Source organism: Girardinichthys multiradiatus, chromosome 10 (assembly GCF_021462225.1).
Source record: "Girardinichthys multiradiatus isolate DD_20200921_A chromosome 10, DD_fGirMul_XY1, whole genome shotgun sequence".
In the NCBI taxonomy this organism is placed as follows: Eukaryota; Metazoa; Chordata; class Actinopteri; order Cyprinodontiformes; family Goodeidae; genus Girardinichthys; species Girardinichthys multiradiatus.
Genome location: NC_061803.1, coordinates 19144173 through 19168339, shown reverse-complemented (window position 1 = coordinate 19168339; position 24167 = coordinate 19144173). Strand labels below are relative to the sequence as shown.

Sequence of the window (24167 nt, the reverse complement as noted above, 5' to 3'; positions counted from 1 at the left end):
AATTATGATCTTATTTACAAATTATGTCTTCACTCCTGTTTCAATGATCTCAAAAAAATGCTACTAGAAGGTCCTGAATTGAGACACAGAGTTGGCGCAGGGGTAAAATGGGGGACCCGTGTTCAGAGGCCTTAGTCCTCAACGCAGCCGTCACGGATTCGACTCCCACTCCTGTTGACCTTTGCTGAACGGTCTCACCCCTTTCCTGTCAGCTCACTGTAGTAAAAAAAACAAAAAAAACTACAAATGATTATGATAGTTTTTTTTAAGCGGCATTTATGGTATCATTAATATTTTTAATAAGTTTATTTAATTATTTTTGTAAATACTTTAATTTGTTTTGTCTTAGTTTTTTTAATATTGGACAATCCCCTTGCATTAGTTTTTCTTTTATGAAATTCTTATTTCATGAAAGAAACCTGCTTACCTGCAAATGTAAGCAAGTATGCACGATGGAGGAGCTATACCCAGCATGCACTGTATGATGTGTTTTACAGTTTATTTAAAGTAGTATTTGTCAGAACTAATCACTTGTGGGTTTTGTGATAATACTCGTATTTGTCAACGCTATTTTAACCGTCCTGTAATCTGTTGTCGTTTCCCTTGCAGGGTAAGTAGGAGGAGCAATACCCAGCATGCAGTGCGTGATGTATATTACGGTTTATTTAGGTAATATTTAAAGTTTTCAGAACTATTTGCTCGTGGATTCTGTGGTGATATTGGAATTGGTTTTCACTATTTTTAACCATCTTGTAATTTTTTGACGTCTTAATAAAAATTTTCGTCGTTGAAAGTTTGGCTCAGCGTCACCGTCACTGTGAATGTTATGTCGGAGTATAAATAGTTATAGAGCCGACAGCTATTTATGCACTCATGTTTCTTTTCAGATCGTATAAATCTTTCGCCTTTTACTAAAGATTTCCGTGGAGAGGAACAACATGAGTTTTATCTAATTTTTTGCTACCCTGCTACTCGCAGGGTTTCTTTATTTGTTGAAAGTTAAAAACATTTTAAAGAAGCAAGAATCTGAATTTAATTGTTTTTCTTGTTTTATGGACGCTTTGATGTTTGTGTGTGATTTTGTTGGCTGGTCGATCTCACATTGTGAGGATTTAACACTTCCACGTTTCTCCGTTTGTTGATAAAATGCATTGTCTCAGATTATCTGTGTCTAGATTAAAATGAGCTTGTCTCAAATTTTAACTAAAGGGCAAAAACAGAAGAAATCTGCAAACGGACAAACAGCACGGAATGAAACTAATTTTATTTCAAAGCAAAGACTTGAAGAAGCTGACGATTCATTGCTTTGCGTTGCATTTCCAATTAACCTCCAGCAGAGGGCGAACTCGACCGTCAACATATCTAGACGATGTTCCCCTGACGCCACAGTTAAGGCTATAAAGTTGAAGTGTAAGACAGATATGGACATGATTTATGTGTGATTTGTATTTTTATCTACTTTTTACGCTTATAGTATCATCAAATAGCATTATTATTAGTATATTCAGTCCTGTTTTCCTTTGGTATTATTTGTAATTATGATCTTATTAATAATTTCAATAATCACAAATAAATGCTACTAGAAAACCCTGCATTGGGGTGCAGCGTTTGCGCGACCCATGCTCAGAGGCCTTAGTCCTCGATGGAGCCGTCACGGGGTCGAGTCCCACTCCTGTTCACCTTCGCTGCACGTTCCACCCCTTTCCTGTCAGCTCACTGTCAAAAAAAAGAAACTACTTATGATGGGGTTTTTTTAGGTGGCATTTATGGTATCATTACTGTTTTTATCACGTTTATTCAATTATATAAGACTCTTACTGGGCTACAAGGTACTGCACTGACAAGTACTATTGCCTCATTACAAAAAGGTTCTGGTCTCAAATCCCGGCCTGGGCTCTTTCTGCATGGATCTGGCACATTCTCCCTGTACATGCATGGGTTTTCTCTGGGTTCTGCAGCTTCCTCCCACAGTCCAAAAACCAGATCGTTAGGTTAGTGTAAATTGCACATGGGTATGAGTGGGTGCGTGCATGGTTGTTTATCCTGTATGTTTGTGTTGCCCTGTAATGGACCTGCGACCTGCCAGGGTGTACCCTGCTTCTTGCCCAATTATCACTAGAGACAGGCACTAAAACCCGCCGCTACCCTGCAAATGTAAGCAGGTATGGACGATGGAGGAGCAATACCCAGCATGCACTGCATGATGTGTTCTACAGTTTATTTAAGGTAATATTTGTAGTTGTCAGAACTAATCGCTTGTGGGTTTTGTGATAATACTCGTATTTATTTACGCTATTTTAACCCTCCTGTAATCTGTTGTCGTTTTAATTAAAACGTTTTTCGTTGAAAGTTTGGCTCAGCGTCACTGTCACTGTGAATGTTATGTCGAAGTATAAACAGTTATGGAGCCGTCTTCTAGTTATGCACTCATGTTTCTTTTCAGATCGTATAAATCTTTCGCCTTTTACTAAAGATTTCCGTGGAGAGGAACAACATGAGTTTTATCTAATTTTTTGCTAACTTGTTACTCGCAGGGTTTCTATAGCTGTTGAAAGTTAAAAAATATTTCAAAGAAGGAATAGTCTGGATTTATTTGTATTTTCTTGTTTTACGGACGCGTTCATGTTTGTGTGTGATTTTGTTGGCTGGTCGATCTCACATTGTGAGGATTTAACACTTCCACGTTTCTCCGTTTGTTGATAAAATGCATTGTCTCAGATTATCTGTGACTAGATTAAAATGATCTTGTCTCAAATTTTAACTAAAGGGCAAAAACAGAAGAAATCTGCAAACGGACAAACAGCACGGAATGAAACTAATTTTATTTCAAAGCAAAGACTTGAAGAAGCTGACGATTCATTGCTTTGCGTTGCATTTCCAATTAACCTCCAGCAGAGGGCGAACTCGACCGTCAACATATCTAGACGATGTTCCCCTGACGCCACAGTTAAGGCTATAAAGTTGAAGTGTAAGACAGATATGGACATGATTTATGTGTGATTTGTATTTTTATCTACTTTTTACCCTTATAGTATCATCAAATAGCATTATTATTAGTATATTCAGTCCTGTTTGCCTTTGGTATTATTTGTAATTATGATCTTATTTACAAATTATGTCTTCACTCCTGTTTCAATGATCTCAAAAAAATGCTACTAGAAGGTCCTGAATCGAGACACAGAGTTGGCGCAGGGGTAAAATGGGGGACCCGTGTTCAGAGGCCTTAGTCCTCAACGCAGCCGTCACGGATTCGACTCCCACTCCTGTTGACCTTTGCTGAACGGTCTCACCCCTTTCCTGTCAGCTCACTGTAGTAAAAAAAACAAAAAAAACTACAAATCAAATGATTATGATAGTTTTTTTTAAGCGGCATTTATGGTATCATTAATATTTTTAATAAGTTTATTTAATTATTTTTGTAAATACTTTAATTTGTTTTGTCTTAGTTTTTTTAATATTGGACAATCCCCTTGCATTAGTTTTTCTTTTATGAAATTCTTATTTCATGAAAGAAACCTGCTTACCTGCAAATGTAAGCAAGTATGCACGATGGAGGAGCTATACCCAGCATGCACTGTATGATGTGTTTTACAGTTTTATTTAAAGTAGTATTTGTCAGAACTAATCACTTGTGGGTTTTGTGATAATACTCGTATTTGTCAACGCTATTTTAACCGTCCTGTAATCTGTTGTCGTTTCCCTTGCAGGGTAAGTAGGAGGAGCAATACCCAGCATGCAGTGCGTGATGTATATTACGGTTTATTTAGGTAATATTTAAAGTTTTCAGAACTATTTGCTCGTGGATTCTGTGGTGATATTGGAATTGGTTTTCACTATTTTTAACCATCTTGTAATTTTTTGACGTCTTAATAAAAATTTTCGTCGTTGAAAGTTTGGCTCAGCGTCACCGTCACTGTGAATGTTATGTCGGAGTATAAATAGTTATAGAGCCGACTGCTGGTTATGCACTCATGTTTCTTTTCAGATCGTATAAATCTTTCGCCTTTTACTAAAGATTTCCGTGGAGAGGAACAACATGAGTTTTATCTAATTTTTTGCTACCCTGCTACTCGCAGGGTTTCTTTATTTGTTGAAAGTTAAAAAACATTTCAAAGAAGGAAGAATCTGGATTTAATTGTTTTTCTTGTTTTACGGACGCGTTCATGTTTGTGTGTGATTTTGTTGGCTGGTCGATCTTCACATTGTGAGGATTTAACACTTCCACGTTTCTCCGTTTGTTGATAAAATGCATTGTCTCAGATTATCTGTGTCTAGATTAAAATGATCTTGTCTCAAATTTTGACTAAAGGGCAAAAACAGAAGAAATCTGCAAACGGACAAACAGCACGGAATGAAACTAATTTTATTTCAAAGCAAAGACTTGAAGAAGCTGACGATTCATTGCTTTGCGTTGCATTTCCAATTAACCTCCAGCAGAGGGCGAACTCGACCGTCAACATATCTAGACGATGTTCCCCTGACGCCACAGTTAAGGCTATAAAGTTGAAGTGTAAGACAGATATGGACATGATTTATGTGTGATTTGTATTTTTATCTACTTTTTACCCTTATAGTATTATCAAATAGCATTATTATTAGTATATTCAGTCCTGTTTTCCTTTGGTATTATTTGTAATTATGATCTTATTAATAATTTCAATAATCACAAATAAATGCTACTAGAAAACCCTGCATTGGGGTGCAGCGTTGGCGCGACCCATGCTTAGAGGCCTTAGTCCTCGATGGAGCCGTCACGGGGTCGAGTCCCACTCCTGTTTACCTTCGCTGCACGTTCTCACCCTCTTTCCACCCCTTTCCTGTCAGCTCACTGTCAAAAAAAAGAAACTACTTATGATGGGTTTTTTTTAGGTGGCATTTATGGTATCATTACTGTTTTTATCACGTTTATTCAATTATATAAGACTCTTACTGGGCTACAAGGTACTGCACTGACAAGTACTATTGCCTCATTGCAAAAAGGTTCTGGTCTCAAATCCCGGCCTGGGCTCTTTCTGCATGGATCTGGCACATTCTCCCTGTACATGCATGGGTTTTCTCTGGGTTCTGCAGCTTCCTCCCACAGTCCAAAAACCAGATCGTTAGGTTAGTGTAAATTGCACATGGGTATGAGTTGGTGCGTGCATGGTTGTTTATCCTGTATGTTTGTGTTGCCCTGTAATGGACCTGCGACCTGCCAGGGTGTACCCTGCTTCTTGCCCAATTATCACTAGAGACAGGCACTAAAACCCGCCGCTACCCTGCAAATGTAAGCAGGTATGGACGATGGAGGAGCAATACCCAGAATGCACTGTATGATGTGTTCTACAGTTTATTTAAGGTAATATTTATAGTTGTCAGAACTAATCGCTTGTGGTTTTTGTGATAATACTCGTATTTATTTACGCTATTGTAACCCTTCTGTAATCTGTTGTCGTTTTAATTAAAACGTTTTTCGTTGAAAGTTTGGCTCAGCGTCACCGTCACTGTGAATGTTATGTCGAAGTATAAATAGTTATGGAGCCGACAGCTAGTTATGCACTCATGTTTCTTTTCAGATCGTATAAATCTTTCGACTTTTACTAAAGTTTTCCGTGGAGAGGAACAACATGAGTTTTATCTAATTTTTTGCTAACTTGTTACTCGCAGGGTTTCTATAGCTGTTGAAAGTTAAAAAATATTTTAAAGAAGGAATAGTCTGGATTTAATTGTTTTTTCTTGTTTTACGGACTCGTTGATGTTTGTGTGTGATTTTGTTGGCTGGTCGATCTCACATTGTGAGGATTTAACACTTCGACGTTTCTCCGTTTGTTGATAAAATGCATTGTCTCAGATTATCTGTGTCTAGATTAAAATGAGCTTGTCTCAAATTTTAACTAAAGGGCAAAAACAGAAGAAATCTGCAAACGGACAAACAGCACGGAATGAAACTAATTTTATTTCAAAGCAAAGACTTGAAGAAGCTGACGATTCATTGCTTTGCGTTGCATTTCCAATTAACCTCCAGCAGAGGGCGAACTCGACCGTCAACATATCTAGACGATGTTCCCCTGACGCCACAGTTAAGGCTATAAAGTTGAAGTGTAAGACAGATATGGACATGATTTATGTGTGATTTGTATTTTTATCTACTTTTTACCCTTATAGTATCATCAAATAGCATTATTATTAGTATATTCAGTCCTGTTTGCCTTTGGTATTATTTGTAATTATGATCTTATTTACAAATTATGTCTTCACTCCTGTTTCAATGATCTCAAAAAAATGCTACTAGAAGGTCCTGAATTGAGACACAGAGTTGGCGCAGGGGTAAAATGGGGGACCCGTGTTCAGAGGCCTTAGTCCTCAACGCAGCCGTCACGGATTCGACTCCCACTCCTGTTGACCTTTGCTGAACGGTCTCACCCCTTTCCTGTCAGCTCACTGTAGTAAAAAAAAAAAAAAAAACTACAAATCAAATGCTTATGATAGTTTTTTTTTAAGCGGCATTTATGGTATCATTAATATTTTTAATAAGTTTATTTAATTATTTTTGTAAATACTTTAATTTGTTTTGTCTTAGTTTTTTTAATATTGAACAATCCCCTTGCATTAGTTTTTCTTTTATGAAATTCTTATTTCATGAAAGAAACCTGCTTACCTGCAAATGTAAGCAAGTATGCACGATGGAGGAGCTATACCCAGCATGCACTGTATGATGTGTTTTACAGTTTATTTAAAGTAGTATTTGTCAGAACTAATCACTTGTGGGTTTTGTGATAATACTCGTATTTGTCAACGCTATTTTAACCGTCCTGTAATCTGTTGTCGTTTCCCTTGCAGGGTAAGTAGGAGGAGCAATACCCAGCATGCAGTGCGTGATGTATATTACGGTTTATTTAGGTAATATTTAAAGTTTTCAGAACTATTTGCTCGTGGATTCTGTGGTGATATTGGAATTGGTTTTCACTATTTTTAACCATCTTGTAATTTTTTGACGTCTTAATAAAAATTTTCGTCGTTGAAAGTTTGGCTCAGCGTCACCGTCACTGTGAATGTTATGTCGGAGTATAAATAGTTATAGAGCCGACTGCTAGTTATGCACTCATGTTTCTTTTCAGATCGTATAAATCTTTCGCCTTTTACTAAAGATTTCCGTGGAGAGGAACAACATGAGTTTTATCTAATTTTTTGCTACCCTGCAACTCGCAGGGTTTCTATAGCTGTTGAAAGTAAAGAGAGATTTGTTAGACTGGAATGTCCTATTCTTGCTAATCGGAAAATTGATGTAAATATTTGATTTTAGTCGTTGGTCGGTCACACATATGAAGGTTCAAGAAAACAAAGATTTCCGTGGAGAGGAACAAGTTGAGTTGACTTTTTGTTTCCCTGTTAATTGCGGGGTTCTCTATCTTGTCAAACTTTAAAACTGCGTAGTTAATTGTAAAATATGACATCGCTTTTAAGTTACAATGATTATTTTGAGGAGTATTTGTATAACTAGGTGGAGATGTTAATTGATAGTCTAACGTATTTAAAGATGGTGGTCATGATAGAGATGGGACTAATGGTTCTTGTAAGTGAACTAAGCCTACGATTCGAGTCCTATCGTTCAAGGTAAGGAGTCGTTCTAAAGAATCGATTCGTTCGTGAACAGCACATCATTAGGTTATGGGCCTTATGGTTCTTTGAAGGGAACCGAATCTTCACAACCCGTTCACTTGAAAGAGCAGTTCAAAGGAACTCTTGAAATTATCCGTTTTTAAAGATATCCACATTTCAAAGAAAAGGATGTTTTATCCCTAATTTAGAATTGAATATATTAATTATAGGAAACTTGACATCTTTGTGTGAACTTCACAAAAAAAAAAAAAAAATTATAAAATATAAAAAACAAATACCCATGTAGTTCTTTACAAGTATTGTGTGCATTAATAGCATTTAATAATATATGTAACATATGCAAAATGTAACAAAATTGAAGAGAAAAAAATTACACATGAACTGCGTTGGCAAAAACAATAATCGCCTTCTGCACCATTGTATTTAATGATTTTTAATGGTAAACAACACTTAATTGTAAACATTCACCAGAAACGTATACAAACATCCAAATTAAGTTTGCAAACATTGAACCAAAAAATAGCCCTGTAGACATAGTTCTGAATTTGTTGTCCTCCTAGGAAGGTCATTAATGCATCTTTGTGGTTATTTTGGTAGACTAGCCACTCCTGGGAAGGTTCAACACTGTTCCACGTTTTCTCCATTTGTCGATAATGACTATCACTGTACAGGTCCTTCTCAAAATATTAGCATATTGTGATAAAGTTCATTATTTTCCATAATGTAATGATAAAAATTTAACATTCATATATTTTAGATTCATTGCACACTAACTGAAATATTTCAGGTCTTTTATTGTCTTAATACGGATGATTTGGGCATACAGCTCATGAAAACCCAAAATTCCTATCTCACAAAATCAGCATATCATTAAAAGGGTCTCTAAACGAGCTATGAACCTAATCATCTGAATCAACGAGTTAACTCTAAACACCTGCAAAAGATTCCTGAGGCCTTTAAAACTCCCAGCCTGGTTCATCACTCAAAACCCCAATCATGGGTAAGACTGCCGACCTGACTGCTGTCCAGAAGGCCACTATTGACACCCTCAAGCAAGAGGGTAAGACACAGAAAGAAATTTCTGAACGAATAGGCTGTTCCCAGAGTGCTGTATCAAGGCACCTCAATGGGAAGTCTGTGGGAAGGAAAAAGTGTGGCAGAAAACGCTGCACAACGAGAAGAGGTGACCGGACCCTGAGGAAGATTGTGGAGAAGGGCCGATTCCAGACCTTGGGGGACCTGCGGAAGCAGTGGACTGAGTCTGGAGTAGAAACATCCAGAGCCACCGTGCACAGGCGTGTACAGGAAATGGGCTACAGGTGCCGCATTCCCCAGGTCAAGCCACTTTTGAACCAGAAACAGCGGCAGAAGCGCCTGACCTGGGCTACAGAGAAGCAGCACTGGACTGTTGCTCAGTGGTCCAAAGTACTTTTTTCGGATGAAAGCAAATTCTGCATGTCATTCAGAAATCAAGGTGCCAGAGTCTGGAGGAAGACTGGGGAGAAGGAAATGCCAAAATGCCAGAAGTCCAGTCTCAAGTACCCACAGTCAGTGATGGTCTGGGGTGCCGTGTCAGCTGCTGGTGTTGGTCCACTGTGTTTTATCAAGGGCAGGGTCAATGCAGCTAGCTATCAGGAGATTTTGGAGCACTTTATGCTTCCATCTGCTGAAAAGCTTTATGGAGATGAAGATTTCATTTTTCAGCATGACCTGGCACCTGCTCACAGTGCCAAAACCACTGGTAAATGGTTTACTGACCATGGTATCGCTGTGCTCAATTGGCCTGCCAATTCTCCTGACCTGAACCCCATAGAGAATCTGTGGGATATTGTGAAGAGAACGTTGAGAGACTCAAGACCCAACACTCTGGATGAGCTAAAGGCCGCTATCGAAGCATCCTGGGCCTCCATAAGACCTCAGCAGTGCCACAGGCTGATTGCCTCCATGCCACACCGCATTGAAGCAGTCATTTCTGCCAAAGGATTCTCGACCAAGTATTGAGTGCATAACTGTACATGATTATTTGAAGGTTGACGTTTTTTGTATTAAAAACACTTTTCTTTTATTGGTCGGATGAAATATGCTAATTTTGTGAGATAGGAATTTTGGGTTTTCATGAGCTGTATGCCCAAATCATCCGTATTAAGACAATAAAAGACCTGAAATATTTCAGTTAGTGTGCAATGAATCTAAAATATATGAATGTTAAATTTTCATCATTACATTATGGAAAATAATGAACTTTATCACAATATGCTAATATTTTGAGAAGGACCTGTAGATTGCTGGACTCCCAAAGCCTCTTAAATGGGTTTTACACATTTCCAGACTGATAGATGTCAATGAGTTTGTTTCTCGGCCACGTTTTGTGCTTCTTTTTTTTTTTTTTTTTTTTGCCTACTTTTTAGACAGGTTTTATTTAACTCATTTATTTAACTCAATAATTATATTTGATCACATATGGCCAAGTAGCTTTTTCCTTTGAACATCTTTTTGTGTTGGCTCAGATTATCTGCGTCTATATTAAAATGGGTGTATCATAAATTCTGACTAAAAGTCAAAAACAGAAGAAATATGTAAGCGGCCAAATTTAGCATGGAATGAAACAAATTTGAATTCAAACCAAAGACTGTTGAATAAGTTGACGATTCTTTACTTTGCAACGCAATATCAACTAACCTCCAGCAGAGGGCGAACTCGACGTCACCATATCAGGCAAAGGTCCCGTGACACCACAATAAAGCTTATAAAGATGCATTGTCAGACAGATATGAACATGATTTATGTGTAATTTTTATTTGATCTACTTTTTACCTTCATAGCGTAATCAGATAACAATATCATTAGTATATTCAGGTAGGTCTGCCTTTCATATTAATTGTGGTCATTATCTTGTATTGTAATTAGAAATTAAGTCTTCACTTCTGTTTCAGTGACCAAACAAAAAACAAACAAAAAAAAAAACCCGTGACTGTTTGGTTTTAGAGTGCTACTACGTTGCTTTGTCACTATGACTCACCGGCAATAGTGAGCAGGCTGCTGTAAAAATAATTTACATGCCAGTAACTCACTGGAAAGTGTGGGTAAAGTCAGACTTCCCATTTCGTGTGGCTTTCAGAGCTCTGAAGTTTCAGTTTATCTCTTTCGGTAAAGGCACACAGAACAGGAAATCAGCCAGTCGAGTAGAAACAATACATGTGAGCAGCAAGCAGCAAGCTTGAGCTCTACAACTCTACATCTCCTCAGCTCTACATCTCAGGCTGTTTGGATACAGCGGCTGCTTCTCCTAAGCGGTTCTCTGACAGACATCTTATCACAGGAAAACGTGAAGAAAGCTCAACTGCAGGCAAGTACAGACAAAACACGTGCGAGTAAGCCGCAAATTTTGAGATTCCAGAGTGAAAACCTTTTTTTTTTTTTATGTGTGTTATTCCATTTCACTCAAGCTGCAATGGCTGAGATATTTGTGTAAAATGACACTCCAAAATACCAAACTCAACAGGATTTTTATAAGGAAATGTGTTTAAAGACCAATCAGAATGCTTTAAGTCCATGCTTTCCTGAATTTACCTTCAATTTCACAAAATACATATAGTTGATTTTGTCTCATATCCATTATGTCATTTCTGCCTCTGTTTTTGCTTCAGGGGGACAGTTAACATCCCATAAATGCCAAATGCTTCATGAATTAAATACAGAGAAAATGCAAACTGAGATTGCCAGTTGACGTCGCGATGATGCCGAGCCAAGGTCGGTACAGGCTTCCTGTTCTGTGGCTGAGCAATGTACATGCTGCTGTTTTGTGTCAGTTAGTTTTGCTCAACGTTGCATTTGCAGGCCACTTCCTGTGTATCTCCTGTGCACATCGACATAATCTTCCATCTCAGGTCTTGTTAATCAGCATTCTTTTGATTAAATGAAGCACTAAACTCAGAATAAGTTCCTGGTTCAATGAAGGGAGAAAACAAACAAGGCACCCAAAACGGTGAAACCGTAAATGTAGGAACATGCAAAACAGATTCAAAACAACTGTAAACAAACCTTAAAAAAGCAAAAATGGCTGCAGTTACAGTAAAACGTAGGCAGGAGTTATTTTCACTTCAAAGTTTTACTAATGTGAACCAGAAACAATTCCTATTAAACTCTTTTAACTGGATACATTCACCCTAAGAATGACAATACATTACATACACAGTTTCAGTATTTGTTGCATGAACAAATATGTCGAAATTACAAAATCTGAATGCAAACCATGCTTTAACTGCAGTAGGAACCTAAAAATAAATCTTGTGAGACCATATCAGTCTGCTACATCGTTGTGTGCAATGCCGTCCAAAAGTATGCACACCCCTTGAACATGATCACAATTTGTCAAGTTACAAAACCAAACTTCATGTATTTTGAGGATTTTATTTAAAAGACCAGCATATTGTACTTAATAACTGTATAGTAAAAGGAAAAGCAAACTTATTTCAAAACTTTTTGACCCATTCTTTTTTAAAACTTTGCAACACTTCAATGAGGATTGCAGATTTGTATTTTTAATTTTTATGTAAAGCTCTCTTAAGGTGCTGATATGCTTTGATTGGTTTTGACTAAACATGCTCCTCTTTTCTCCCATCTGTCCATACAGAGCCTCATAAGAGCAATCAGATTTCTGCACCATTTGCTTATTTTGTCAGGTTACAACTACAAACTTCAATGTTTTATTATGATTTTATGTGACAGACCAACACAAAACGATGCATACTTATAAAGTGGAAAGAAAATAATAACTTTAAAAAACATATTTTTTCCCCATTTAAAATCTGAAAAGTTTAACATGCATATATATTTAGCAAGTTTTTACTCTAAAACTCCTAAATAAAACCCCATGCAACCTATTACTAATTAGTAAACACAGTCCACCTGTGTGTAATTTAATCTCAGTACAAATCCAGTTGTTCTGTAAAGGTCTTGGAGAGAACATTAGTGGCGTGGAAACATTTAATATTTTATTCCCACGATGATGGGTAAATATCATCAGTTAATAGGGATAATTCTTGGATGTTTGAAGCTTCATTAGGACCCAGGTGCAAAATACACCAAGCTTTTATCAACCAAAAGAGAAACAAAGGCACAGGGAGAGAGAGAAAAGTAGCAGCTGTTTCCACTTCCAGATTTATCAAATATTAAAAAAGACAAGCAAGCTCAGGTGTCTCATCAAAGCTCAGTTAACTGGTGAAAACAAAGTAAAACTGATATAGTGAGCCTGAATATTATTTTTGTTAAGTGTTCTGTTCCTGATTTTGTAAGTTTAAATGTCTGTTTATTGGGGACTTCAAAAGAGCTCCAGTTTTTGTTTTAACAAAGGCAGTGCCTCCAGCGTGTCCTGGGCCGTCCCCTGGGCCTCCTCCCGGTGGGACATGCCTGGAACACCTCCTGAGGAAGGCGTCCAGGAGGCATCCGGTATAGATGCCCGAGCCACCTCAACTGGCTCCTCTCGATGTGGAGGAGCAGCGGCTCTACTCCGAGCCCCTCCCGGATGGCCGAGCTCCTCACCCTATCTCTAAGGGAGTGCCCAGCCACCCTACCGAGGAAGCTCATTTCAGCCGCTTGTATCCGGGATCTCGTTCTTTCGGTCATGACCCAAAGTTCATGGCCATAGGTGAGGGTAGGAACGTAGACCGACCAGTAAATTGAGAGCTTTGCTTTTCGGCTCAGTTCTCTCTTCACCACAATGGACCGGCACAGTGCCCCCATTACTGTCGACAGCCGCACCGATCCGTCTGTCGATCTCCCGCTCCATTCTTCCCTCACTCGTGAACAAGACCCCGAGATACTTAAACTTCTCCACTTGAGGCAGGAACTCCCCTCCAACCTGAAGAGGACAAGCCACCCTTTTCCGGTCGAGTATCATGGCCTCGGACTTGGAGGAACTGATCCTCATCCCAGCCGCTTCACACTCGGCTGCGAACCGCCACAGCGCATGCTGTAGGTCTTGGCTAGAGGGGGCCAGCAGGACCACGTCATCTGCAAAAAGAAGAGACAAAATCCACTGGTCCCCAAACCAGACCCCCTCCGGCCCTTGGCTGCGTCTAGAAATCCTGTCCATAAAAGTTATGAACAGGACCGGTGACAAAGGGCAACCCTGCCGGAGTCCAACATAAATCGGGAACAGGTCCGACTTAGTGCCGGCAATGCGGACCAAACTCCTGCTCCGCTCGTACAGGGACCGGATGGCCCCTAGTAAAGAGCCCCCGATTCCATACTCCTGGAGCACCCCCCACAGGGCATCACGAGGGACACAGTCGAATCCCTTCTCCAGGTCCACAAAACACATGTGAACCGGTTGGGCAAACTCCCATTAACCCTCGAGTACCCTGTAGAGGGTATAGAGCTGGTCCAGTGTTCCACGGCCGGGACGAAAACCACACTGCTCCTCCTGAAGCTGAGGTTCAACTATCGGTCGGACTCTCCTCTGCAATACCCTGGCGTAGGCCTTACCAGGGTGGCTGAGGAATGTGATCCCCCTGTAGTTGGAACACACCCTCCGGTCCCCCTTCTTATAAAGGGGGACCACAACCCCAGTCTGCCAGTCCAGAGGCACTGTCCCCGACCGCCACGCAATGTTGAAGAGGCGTGTCAACCATGAAAGCCCCACAACATCCAGAGACTTGAGGTACTCAGGGCAGATCTTATCCACCCCCGAAGCCTTGCCAGTGCGGAGCTTTTTAACCACCTCGGTGACTTCAGCCTGGGTGATGAAAGAGTCCAACCCTGAGTCCCCAGCCTCTGTTTCCACCACGGAATGCGTGATGGCAGGATTGAGGAGTTCCTCGAAGTACTCCTTCCACCGCCCAATAATGTCCTCAGTCGAGGTCAGCAGTCTCCCACCCCCACTATAAACAGTGTTGGCGAAGCACTGCTTCCCCCTCCTAAGGCGCCGGACGGTTTGCCAGAATCGCTTCGAGGCCAACCGGTAGTCCTTCTCCATGGCCTCACCGAACTCCTCCCAGGCCCGAGTTTTTGCCTCTGCCACAGCCCGGGCCGCAGCATGCTTGGCCTCACAGTACCCGTCAGCCGCCTCAGGAGTCCTACAAGCCAACCACAGCCGATAGGACTCGTTCTTCAGCTTGACAGCATCCCTTACTGATGTCTCCAACATCCCCCGGGATCTGGTCGAAGCTCTCCCGGAGGTGGGAGTTGAATACATCCCTGGCCGAGGGCTCCGCCAGGCGGTCCCAGCAGACCCTCACTATGCGCTTGGGCCTGCCAAGTCTGTCCGGCTTTCTCCTCCTCCAGCGGATCTAACCCACCACCAGGTGGTGATCAGTGGACAGCTCAGCCACTCTCATCACCCGAGTGTCCAAAACATGCGGCCGAAGGTCTGATGATACGACAACAAAGTCGATCATCAACCTCCTGCCTAGGGTGTCCTGGTGCCAAGTGCACTGATGGACACCCTTAAGTTTGAACACAGTGTTATTATGAACAATCCGTGATTAGCACAGAAGTCCAATAACAAAACACCACTCGGATTCAGATCGGGGAGACCATTCCTCCCGATCATGCCTCTCCAGGTGTCACTGTCGTTCCCCACGTGGGCGTTGAAGTCCCCCAGCAGAATAATGGAGTCCCCGGGAGGGGCACTATCCAGCACCCCCGACAAGAGACGCCAAGAAGGCCGGGTACTCTGCACTACCACTCGGCCCGTAGGCTGAAATGATAGTCAGAGACCTCTCCCCAACCCAAAGGCGCAGGGATACGACCCTCTCATCCACTGGGGTAAACCCCAACATGAGACGGCTGAGCTGGGGGGCAACACGCAAACCCACACCAGCCCGCCGCCTCTCCCCGTGGGCCACTCCAGAGTAGAAGAAAGTCCAACCCCTCTCAAGGAGACGGGTTCCAGAGCCCACGCTGTGCGTGGAGGCGAGCCCGACTATTTCTAGTTGATATCTCTTGACCTCCCGCACAAGCTCAGGCTCCTTCCCCCCAGCGAGGTGACATTCCACGTCCCTGGAGCCAGCCTAAGCATCCGGGGATCGGGCCGCTGAGGTCTCCACCTTCGTCCGCCACCCAATCCTCTTTGCACCGGTCCCTCACGGTTCCCCCTGCAGGTGGTGGGCCCACTGGGGGATGGCCTCGTGTCTCTCGTTCGGGCTTGCCCCGGCCGGGTCCCGCGAGGAGCAACCCGGCCACCAGGCGCTCTCCGACGAGTCCCGACCCCAGGCCTGGCTCCAGGGTGGGACCCCGGCTCCGCCGTACCGGGCGACGTCATGTGCCTCGATTTTGTAGTCGTCATGAGGGGTTCTTGAACCGCTCTTTGTCTGACCCATCACCTAGAGCCTGTTTGCCATGGGAGACCCTACCAGGGGCATTTAGGCCCCAGACAACATAGCCTCTAGGATCATTTCAGCACTCAAACCCCTCCACCACGTTGAGGTGGCGGTTCAAGGAGGGGAGAATTAAAGGTTCAAGTTAAAATAAATTTAATTTAATAATCAGTCGTTTGATACTCGTGGTATAACAAAATCACTCAGGAGGTACACAAGGTTGAGAACCACTGATGTAAGGGACACAGCAAACATGTGGAAAAAAGTGCTTTGGTCAGATGAGAACTTTGTACCCTACATGAAAATGCTATGTGTGGCAAAAACTAGCAGTGCACATCACCCTGAAAGCGAGCATTACCTATACGAAACATGGTGGTGGTAGCATCATGCTGTGTGTTATGCAATTAATCAGCATGAGCAGGGAAGCTGGTCAGAATTGATGAGATGACGGATGAAGCTAAATACAGGAAATTCCTGTATTCTAAGAAAACCTGTTAGAAGCTGCAAAACACTTGAGTCTGGGGTGCAGGTTCACCTTACCGGCAGAACAACCTCTCTAAACATACAGCCAGGGCTACGATACCGTGGTTTAGATGGAAGCATATTCATGTGTTAGAATAGAAAATCCCAATAAAACTAATTGAAGTTTGTGGTTGTAACTTGAAACAAATGCGGATAAGTTAAAAGGATATTATTAGCTTGGCAAAGCATTGTGATAATATTTTCAAACCAGTTCTGCATATTGGGGAAGTTTTATTAAATAAACACACACTAGAGGGTAGTAGGTTGTGTGCTGTTGTTCATGGTCATTGAAAGGTAAAAACAAGACAAAGTCTGAAACTGTTTTTAGTAGGTGGAAGTGTGGGAGAGTGAACTGTGTGCTCCTTGTTGACATTTCTCATTCTGAAACTTATTCTAACATCATTTCCTCTATTTTGCAGCTCCAACATGTCAGCGTTGCCCCCGCAGTAACTGAACTTCCACAGGAGGGGAGAGGAGATGGCGTTTGTTTCGGTGGAGTTTGAATTTGAGTACAAAACAAAGGATGGTCAGCACATCACCATCAAACCTAACGAGTGTTACATCCTCGTCTCAAAGACCAATGATAACTGGTGGCGTGTTTGCAAAGACCGAGACTCTAAACCCTTTTATGTCCCTGTAGAGTACGTGAAGGAGGTCTCTGCGCCTCTTGGAGGTCCCTCTGGTCCTAAGAAGTCAGAAACATCAAAGAGTCTGACTACAACTAAACCAGTGGATGGGATGAAGCATAAAGCAGTGGAAAAGTCCAAGAAAACAGCACTTGACACAAAAAAAGTGACTCATTCATCTGTTCAAGATGATTCAAAAGAAACGTACCGCTTCTCTACGTTCGGTCTGTGGGTCAACATGCCAAGTGAAGCTCTGAAAGACTCATCAGCAGCCAGAAATTGTGCACTCAGTTTGAATGATACAAAGAAACCTAAGACTCCTAACACATCAGGCCGTGTGTCAATTACTCCAGAACTGATAGTGTCTGAAGACCAAGAACTATATGCCAAACCTCGGCCTGCAAAAAAACTGCAGAAGGCAAAAAACCCAAAGCAGGACAAATCAACAGAGGAGCTACGTGCTTCTTTGGATGATAAAGATGTGGATTTACCCCCACCCAACACATATGACATGGATTTTCCCTCACCCCCGCCTCACTTCTATGATACAACTCCAGAAATAAGCATAACTGATTGTGACTCTTTTCCTGAGCCCCCTGAACCCTTGGTATACTCACCCGAAGAATCAGCACCACAGCATCAAAGTTCTGATCAGACAACAGAAAAGGCCTGTATTACAGATGAGAAGGTATCGTTTTTACACTATATGACCCTTTATTGTTTGTAAACATCATATTGGAAGGATGAGCTCAAGATGTGTCACTTTACAGCCGGTAGATGGCGCAATTTTACTTGTCAATGCAGGGAACTCCCACATTGTTTCTATTTGAAGAAGCTTTGGGTGCTACAGAGAAGTTTCTGCCCCTGTAAAAACAACCAGAAAAACATGTTCATCTTAAAGGGAAAAAAAACATTTGAAATCCTTTTCTTTATGTTTGCATGAAGACCCTCAAATGGTTAATTCAACATACATAAAGCATAACTTTGCTTTAGGAAATCCCACAATAAATAAGAATTGCTGCAACTTTTAGAGAAGTCGTTTTATTCAACTTAATGACATGATGCACATTTGTTTTTAATTCCCACACAGACTTTATATCCGTTAGATCCTAATAAATTTTGCTGTTGAACTTTATCACTTTTCATCATATTACAATCTCAAACGTCAATATCTTTGATTGAGATTGTATGATGGATCAACACAAAGTAATTCACAAGTGTGCAGTGGAAGGAAAACATTGGTTTTACCTTTTCTTTTTTTTCCAAATTAGCCTGAAAAATGTAATTGCACGCAGCACACATTTATATTTGAAAACCATATATCATTTTTCTCCCACTGTACAATTCTGAGCCACTTTGTGTTGGTCTATCACACAAATTCCAGTAATATACATTAAACATTTGTGATTGTAAAATAGGGACAAAATGTACAAAACTCCAAAGGCTATAAATGTTTTCCCAAGGCCCTGTAGAAGCTGCTTCAAATGCTGAGGTAAGGGAGGATCGCATGGATCTTCCTGTTGTTGATGATGTTAGAGGACTCACTTAAGGCTAGAGGAAAAATATAGAAAATACTTCATACATATCCGATTATTAATATCAGTACAAAACAAAGCTCTGCCCACCTCTGTGTCTGAATGAGTGACCTGAAATTTCATCCCACTTTGACATTTTGTTATTTAACCCCGTATCATATCACTTCCCACTCTGAGACGCAGAAAGAGAACTCTGTGGCATCTAAATCTCATTTTCAATATTTCATTATTTGGAGTTTCTAAAGAACATCTTCAGCTGTGAATAAAAGCAGAGGGTTTTTTTCTTTGCTTTGTCATTTTTGAAGGGTCAAAATTGAGATCCTGAATGCGAAGCAACACAAGGCAAAATATACAGTGATTTTGTCAACAGTTACACAAGTTTTAGGAGTTTTCTTGAGGATTTATAACAAAACCGCCTTAGAAAAATGATCTGTTACAACTTTTTTTTTTTATATGTCATGCGTGCAGAATTATATAAAAAAAATTAAATTACTGGGAATCCTCTGGTTTATTTAATGCATTACAATGCATCATATTTTATAAATACATAATTTGCAAATACAGTTTGTATTATGGAAACTAACCAAAGGCATCTGTAAAAGTACAACTACTGGTAGGACATTATCTCTAGAAACAGGTACATGCTATAATGTTATTTTGATAGCCTGATTCCTAGAATCCATGTATTTACATATAATGATTTTAAATGGCAACACTGATTCTGTTGAGGAATATGATGCTAAGTAACTAACTGGCAGGTCCGTTTATGTTAAAGTTTTGAGGGTATTAAAGCTTGCATAGAGGTGAACCCAGTGGACATGAAGGCCAAATTAACCCCTTTAACCTTGGTGTTGATTTTCTAAAATGGGTTATTGAACAATATTATGCTATGGTAAAGATTCTGGATTCACTCCAGAATATGAGATGTCTTCCCAGAATAAATAACATTTGTGGACCTCACCGCCACATGAAACCTGACTCATCGGACCACCATCTATCATTGATCCTTAGTCCCATTATGATGTTCACATGCTCTCTGGGGCGACTTTTGTTGGTGGATATGACTCACTTTGGGCACCAGGTGCTTGCGTTTCCAGCAATCTGAGATACAGAAGGCCTAATTTTAAATGGAAGAACAGAGATGAACATGTGTGGCACTGGCTAACTCTGCATTGCAAAACTATTTATATACTTGGAACTTTTTCAAAATTTGTCTCATTCCAACTGCAACCTTCAGTATATTTTATTTTAACTTTAACACAAAGTAGTGCTTAACTGTAAAGTAGAAGGAAAAAGATGCATGGTTTTTACAATTTTTACCTAGAAAAATATTAAAAGTTGTTTTGAGGCATTCTGCAACTGCAGCGTTGTTGTGGTATATCTCTACCAGCTTTGTACATCTAGATAGTGAAATATTTGGACGTTCCTCTTTCCAAAATAGCTCAATCTCAGTCAGATTGGATGGGTAGCATCTGTGAACATCGGTTTTCTGGTCTTACCACAGATTCTCAATTGTATTTAGGTCTGGGATTTTACTAGACTGACACTTGAATACATTTTTATTTACCCAGTGTTGTGCAAACTGTTGCCCATATGGGCCAAAATCGGAAAGTTGAAAGTACTAGCGAGCTGCAAAAATTTATATTTTGTTGGGGGTTTTTTAATAAAAAAAGGAAACATTTTTTTGGCATTTTCTTTTACCCGCCCAAGAATAACCTGAATATGCATGAAGTTGGATTTTTGTAGAAAGTGGATATATACACTCTTTTCCTTTTTATTGATCTAGACATTTTTTGGGTTTATCTTAAGCAGCTAGAATGTTATATGGATCACTCTTTTTCTAAAAATCCTTCGTGTATTAAGCGAAGTTTAATGAATAGGTCAAGCCTGTGTCTGAAAAGACACTGGATGTTTATGGTTCTATTTACTATGTAGATTTTAATTTGCCATTGAAAACACCACACTTAAAATTGTGTTAAAAAGTGATCATCTGCATCAACAGTGTAGTCAGAAGTTGAATAACATTATTTGAACTTGAACCCCTTCCCCAGTCAGCGTTCCGTTGAAGCCTCCAACAGGTTTTCTTCCAGGTTTGTTGTCTTTTCAACAGATTCTCCCACCTGAGCTTTTTGATTCTGATCTCTGCGGCTCCTCCAGAGTTACCATGGGCCTCTTGGCTGCTTCTCTGGTTAATGCTGCCATTGAAACACCATGTTAATTTTAGTGTAGTCATGTAGTGATAGATTTGCGGTTATGCCATACTCTTTCCACGTTCAGATGATGGATTGAACAATGCTCTGTGAGGTGTTCAATGTATGGGATATTATGTCATAACTTAACCCTGCTTTAAACTTCTCAACAACTTTCTCCCTGATCTTCTGTGTTCCTTGGTTTTCATGATGCCGTTTGTTCTCTTATCTACTCTCACAAACCTTTGAGACCTTCACAGAACAGTTGCATTTATGCTGTACTTAAAATAAAGGACTAGTTAGGTGACCTCTGAAGACAAAGGTGCGCTCACCTTTGTTCACGCGGTGAAACGCCGGAAGAGAGGGAAACGGGCTGTGGTGCTGGTACGTCTTCGCCAGCGTGGACTACGAACACCGTTACCTGGAATATTTCTCTCTAACGTTCGCTCACTTCCCAACAAAATGGAGGAACTACAACTGCTGTTGGGGAAAAACAGGGACTTTTATTCATCGGCAGTTTTGTGCTTCACGGAGACGTGGCTGTGTGGATTAATACCGGACTCTGCGCTGCAGCTGGCAGGATTCCAGCTCTACAGAGCGGACAGAGACACGGAACTCTCCGGCAAAGCGAAAGGTGGAGGAATCTGTTTTTACCTCAACAGTGGTTGGTGCAACGACGTGACAGTGATTCAGCAGCACTGTTCTCCAGACCTGGAAGCCTTCATCATAAACTGTAAGCCTTTCTATTCCCCCCGTGAGTTCGCTTCGTTCATCCTGGTCGGTGTTTACATCCCGCCGCAAGCTAACGTGCAGGTCGCACAGCGCATGCTCGCCGACCAGATACTGAGTGTGGAGCGGACCAACCCGGACTCCTTAGTAATCATCGTTGGCGACTTTAACAAAAGTAATCTCACCCACGAACTCCCCAAATATAGACAGTTTATAAAATGTCCGACCAGAGAGGACAACATTCTGGATCACTGTTACACCACCATCAGAGACGCTTATCACGCCGTCCCACGTGCTGCACTGGGCCAATCCGACCACATCATGGTCCACCTGATTCCTGCATACAGGCAGAACCTAAAGCTCTGCAAACCTGTTGTGAGGACGACAAGGAAGTGGAGCAGTGAGGCTGTGGAGAATCTCCAGGCGTGTTTAGGCTGTACAGACTGGGATGTGTTCAGGACTACTACCAACAGTCTGGACGAGTTCACAGAAGCTGTGACTTCCTACATCAGCTTCTGTGAGGACAGCTGTGTACCATCATGCACCAGGGGGAGTTACAACAACGACAAACCCTGGTTCACAGCTAAACTCAGAAGGTTAAGACTGGATAAGGAAGAGGCCTTCAGGAGTGGGGACAAAGACATATACAGAGAGGCAAAGTGCAAGTTTGGCAAGGCAGTGAAAGAGGCCAAACGAGTGTACTCTGAGAAGCTCCAAAACCAGTTCTCAGCCAACGACTCTGCGTCTGTCTGGAAAGTGCTCAAGCAAATCACCAACTACAAGCCGAAAGCCCCCCACTCCATCAACGACCGACGCCTCGCCAACGACCTGAACGAGTTCTACTGCCGCTTTGAAAGACAAAGGGACAGTCCTGCAACCATCCCCCACGACGCCCCCCAACAGCTGCAGCCACAATCAACCACCCCCACCTCCCCAACCTCAAGAGGGGCCTTGGCACCTCCAACCCCCACCCTGAAGTTCCCCCCCACCAGCCCCCTACCCACGCCGAGGACGGCTCTTTCCATCCAGGAGAGGGACGTCAACAAACTCTTCAGGAGACAGAACCCCCGGAAAGCTGCTGGTCCGGATTCTGTCTCACCAGCCAGCCTGAAGCACTGCACTGATCAGCTGTCTCCAGTCTTCACAGACATTTTTAACACCTCAATGGAGACATGTCATGTGCCAGCCTGCTTCAAGTCCTCCATCATCGTCCCTGTTCCCAAGAAGCCAAGGACCACAGGGCTTAATGACTTCAGACCCGTCGCCCTGACCTCTGTGGTGATGAAGTCCTTTGAGCGCCTTGTGCTCTCACACCTAAAAGACATCACCGACCCCCTCCTGGACCCCCTGCAGTTTGCCTACAGAGCCAACAGGTCTGTAGATGATGCAGTCAACCTAGCCCTTCACTTCATCCTCTGGCACCTGGACTCCACAAGAACCTATGCCAGGATCCTGTTTGTGGATTTCAGCTCTGCCTTCAACACCATCGTCCCAGCTCTGCTACAGGAGAAGCTCTCCCAGCTGAGTGTGCCCGACTCCACCTGCAGGTGGATAACTGACTTCCTGTCTGACAGGAAGCAGCGCGTGAGGCTGGGGAAGCACGTCTCTGACTCCCTGACCATTAGCACCGGTTCCCCCCAAGGCTGTGTTCTCTCTCCTCTGCTCTTCTCCCTGTACACCAACAGCTGCACCTCCAGTCACCAGTCTGTCAAGCTTCTGAAGTTTGCGGACAACACCACCCTGATCGGACTCATCTCTGATGGTGACGAGTCTGCGTACAGATGGGAGGTGGACCATTTGTTGGACTGGTGCAGTCAGAACAACCTTGAGCTCAACGCTCTAAAGACAGTAGAGATGGTTGTGGACTTCAGGCAGAACCCAGCCTCACCTGCCCCCATCACCCTCTGTCACTCCACAATTGACACTGTGGAATCTTTCCGCTTCCTGGGAACCATCATCTCCCAGGATCTCAAGTGGGAGCCAAACATCAGCTCCCTCATCAAGAAAGCCCAGCAGAGGATGTTCTTCCTGCGGCAGCTGAAGAAATTCAACCTGCCAAAGACTATGATGGTGCACTTCTACACAGCCATCATTGAGTCCATCCTCACCTCCTCCATCACCATCTGGTACGCCGCTGCTACAGCCAAGGATAAGGGCAGGCTGCAGCGTGTCATTCGGTCTGCTGAGAAGGTGATTGGCTGCAGTCTACTGTCGCTCCAGGAACTGTACACCTCCAGGACCCTGAAGCGGGCAGGGAAGATTCTGGCTGATCCCTCCCACCCCGGTCACAGACTCTTTGAGACTCTCCCCTCTGGCAGGAGGCTGCGGTCCATCCGGACCAAAACCTCACGCCACAAGAACAGTTTCTTCCCATCTGCCACCAGCCTGGTTAACAAAGCCCGGAAACCACCCTGACACTCCCTTTTTTTTTTGCCGACAGGACACTTGTAACCTGTAACTCTATGCGTTACATTAACGCTCAGCTTGGACTCCTGCTTTACTTGCACTGCCATACTTGCACAATGATCACCTGCACTGTTGTATTGCTCTTGCATCTTATACTGCTCTATATTTACTCTCACTCACTTAAAACTGTGCACATATATTTATATTATATTGTAGATATGTTTATACTGTTTAATTTGTACT

The 24167-nt window shown here is 42.1% G+C and overlaps 1 protein-coding gene and 5 non-coding genes across 10 annotated transcripts in view; all 6 read left to right on the top strand.

Moving 5' to 3' along the window:
- The first annotated feature begins 868 nt into the window (after positions 1–868).
- LOC124875806 lies at positions 869–982 on the top strand. The gene has a single exon (XR_007040140.1). It is a non-coding gene; the product is annotated as a U5 spliceosomal RNA (small nuclear RNA).
- Positions 983–2424: 1442 nt separating this feature from the next.
- On the top strand, positions 2425–2538 carry LOC124875800. Its single transcript, XR_007040134.1, has one exon. It is a non-coding gene; the product is annotated as a U5 spliceosomal RNA (small nuclear RNA).
- A 1428-nt stretch (positions 2539–3966) lies between these two features.
- LOC124875805 lies at positions 3967–4080 on the top strand. Its single transcript, XR_007040139.1, has one exon. It is a non-coding gene; the product is annotated as a U5 spliceosomal RNA (small nuclear RNA).
- Positions 4081–5536: 1456 nt separating this feature from the next.
- LOC124875802 lies at positions 5537–5650 on the top strand. The gene has a single exon (XR_007040136.1). It is a non-coding gene; the product is annotated as a U5 spliceosomal RNA (small nuclear RNA).
- Positions 5651–7078: 1428 nt separating this feature from the next.
- On the top strand, positions 7079–7192 carry LOC124875788. Its single transcript, XR_007040123.1, has one exon. It is a non-coding gene; the product is annotated as a U5 spliceosomal RNA (small nuclear RNA).
- Positions 7193–11240: 4048 nt separating this feature from the next.
- Positions 11241–24167, top strand: part of arhgap27 (Rho GTPase activating protein 27) — a 51065-nt gene continuing 38138 nt past the window's right edge. For 4 of the 5 annotated variants that reach the window (XM_047377417.1, XM_047377414.1, XM_047377415.1 and 1 more), the window contains exons 1-2: positions 11241–11349; positions 16859–17753. In XM_047377417.1, the coding sequence (XP_047233373.1) occupies positions 16917–17753 (837 nt within the window). In that variant the 5' untranslated portion in view covers positions 11241–11349; positions 16859–16916. The remainder of the gene's footprint in view (positions 11350–16858; positions 17754–24167) is intronic. The other variant, XM_047377418.1, reaches the window with a different exon arrangement.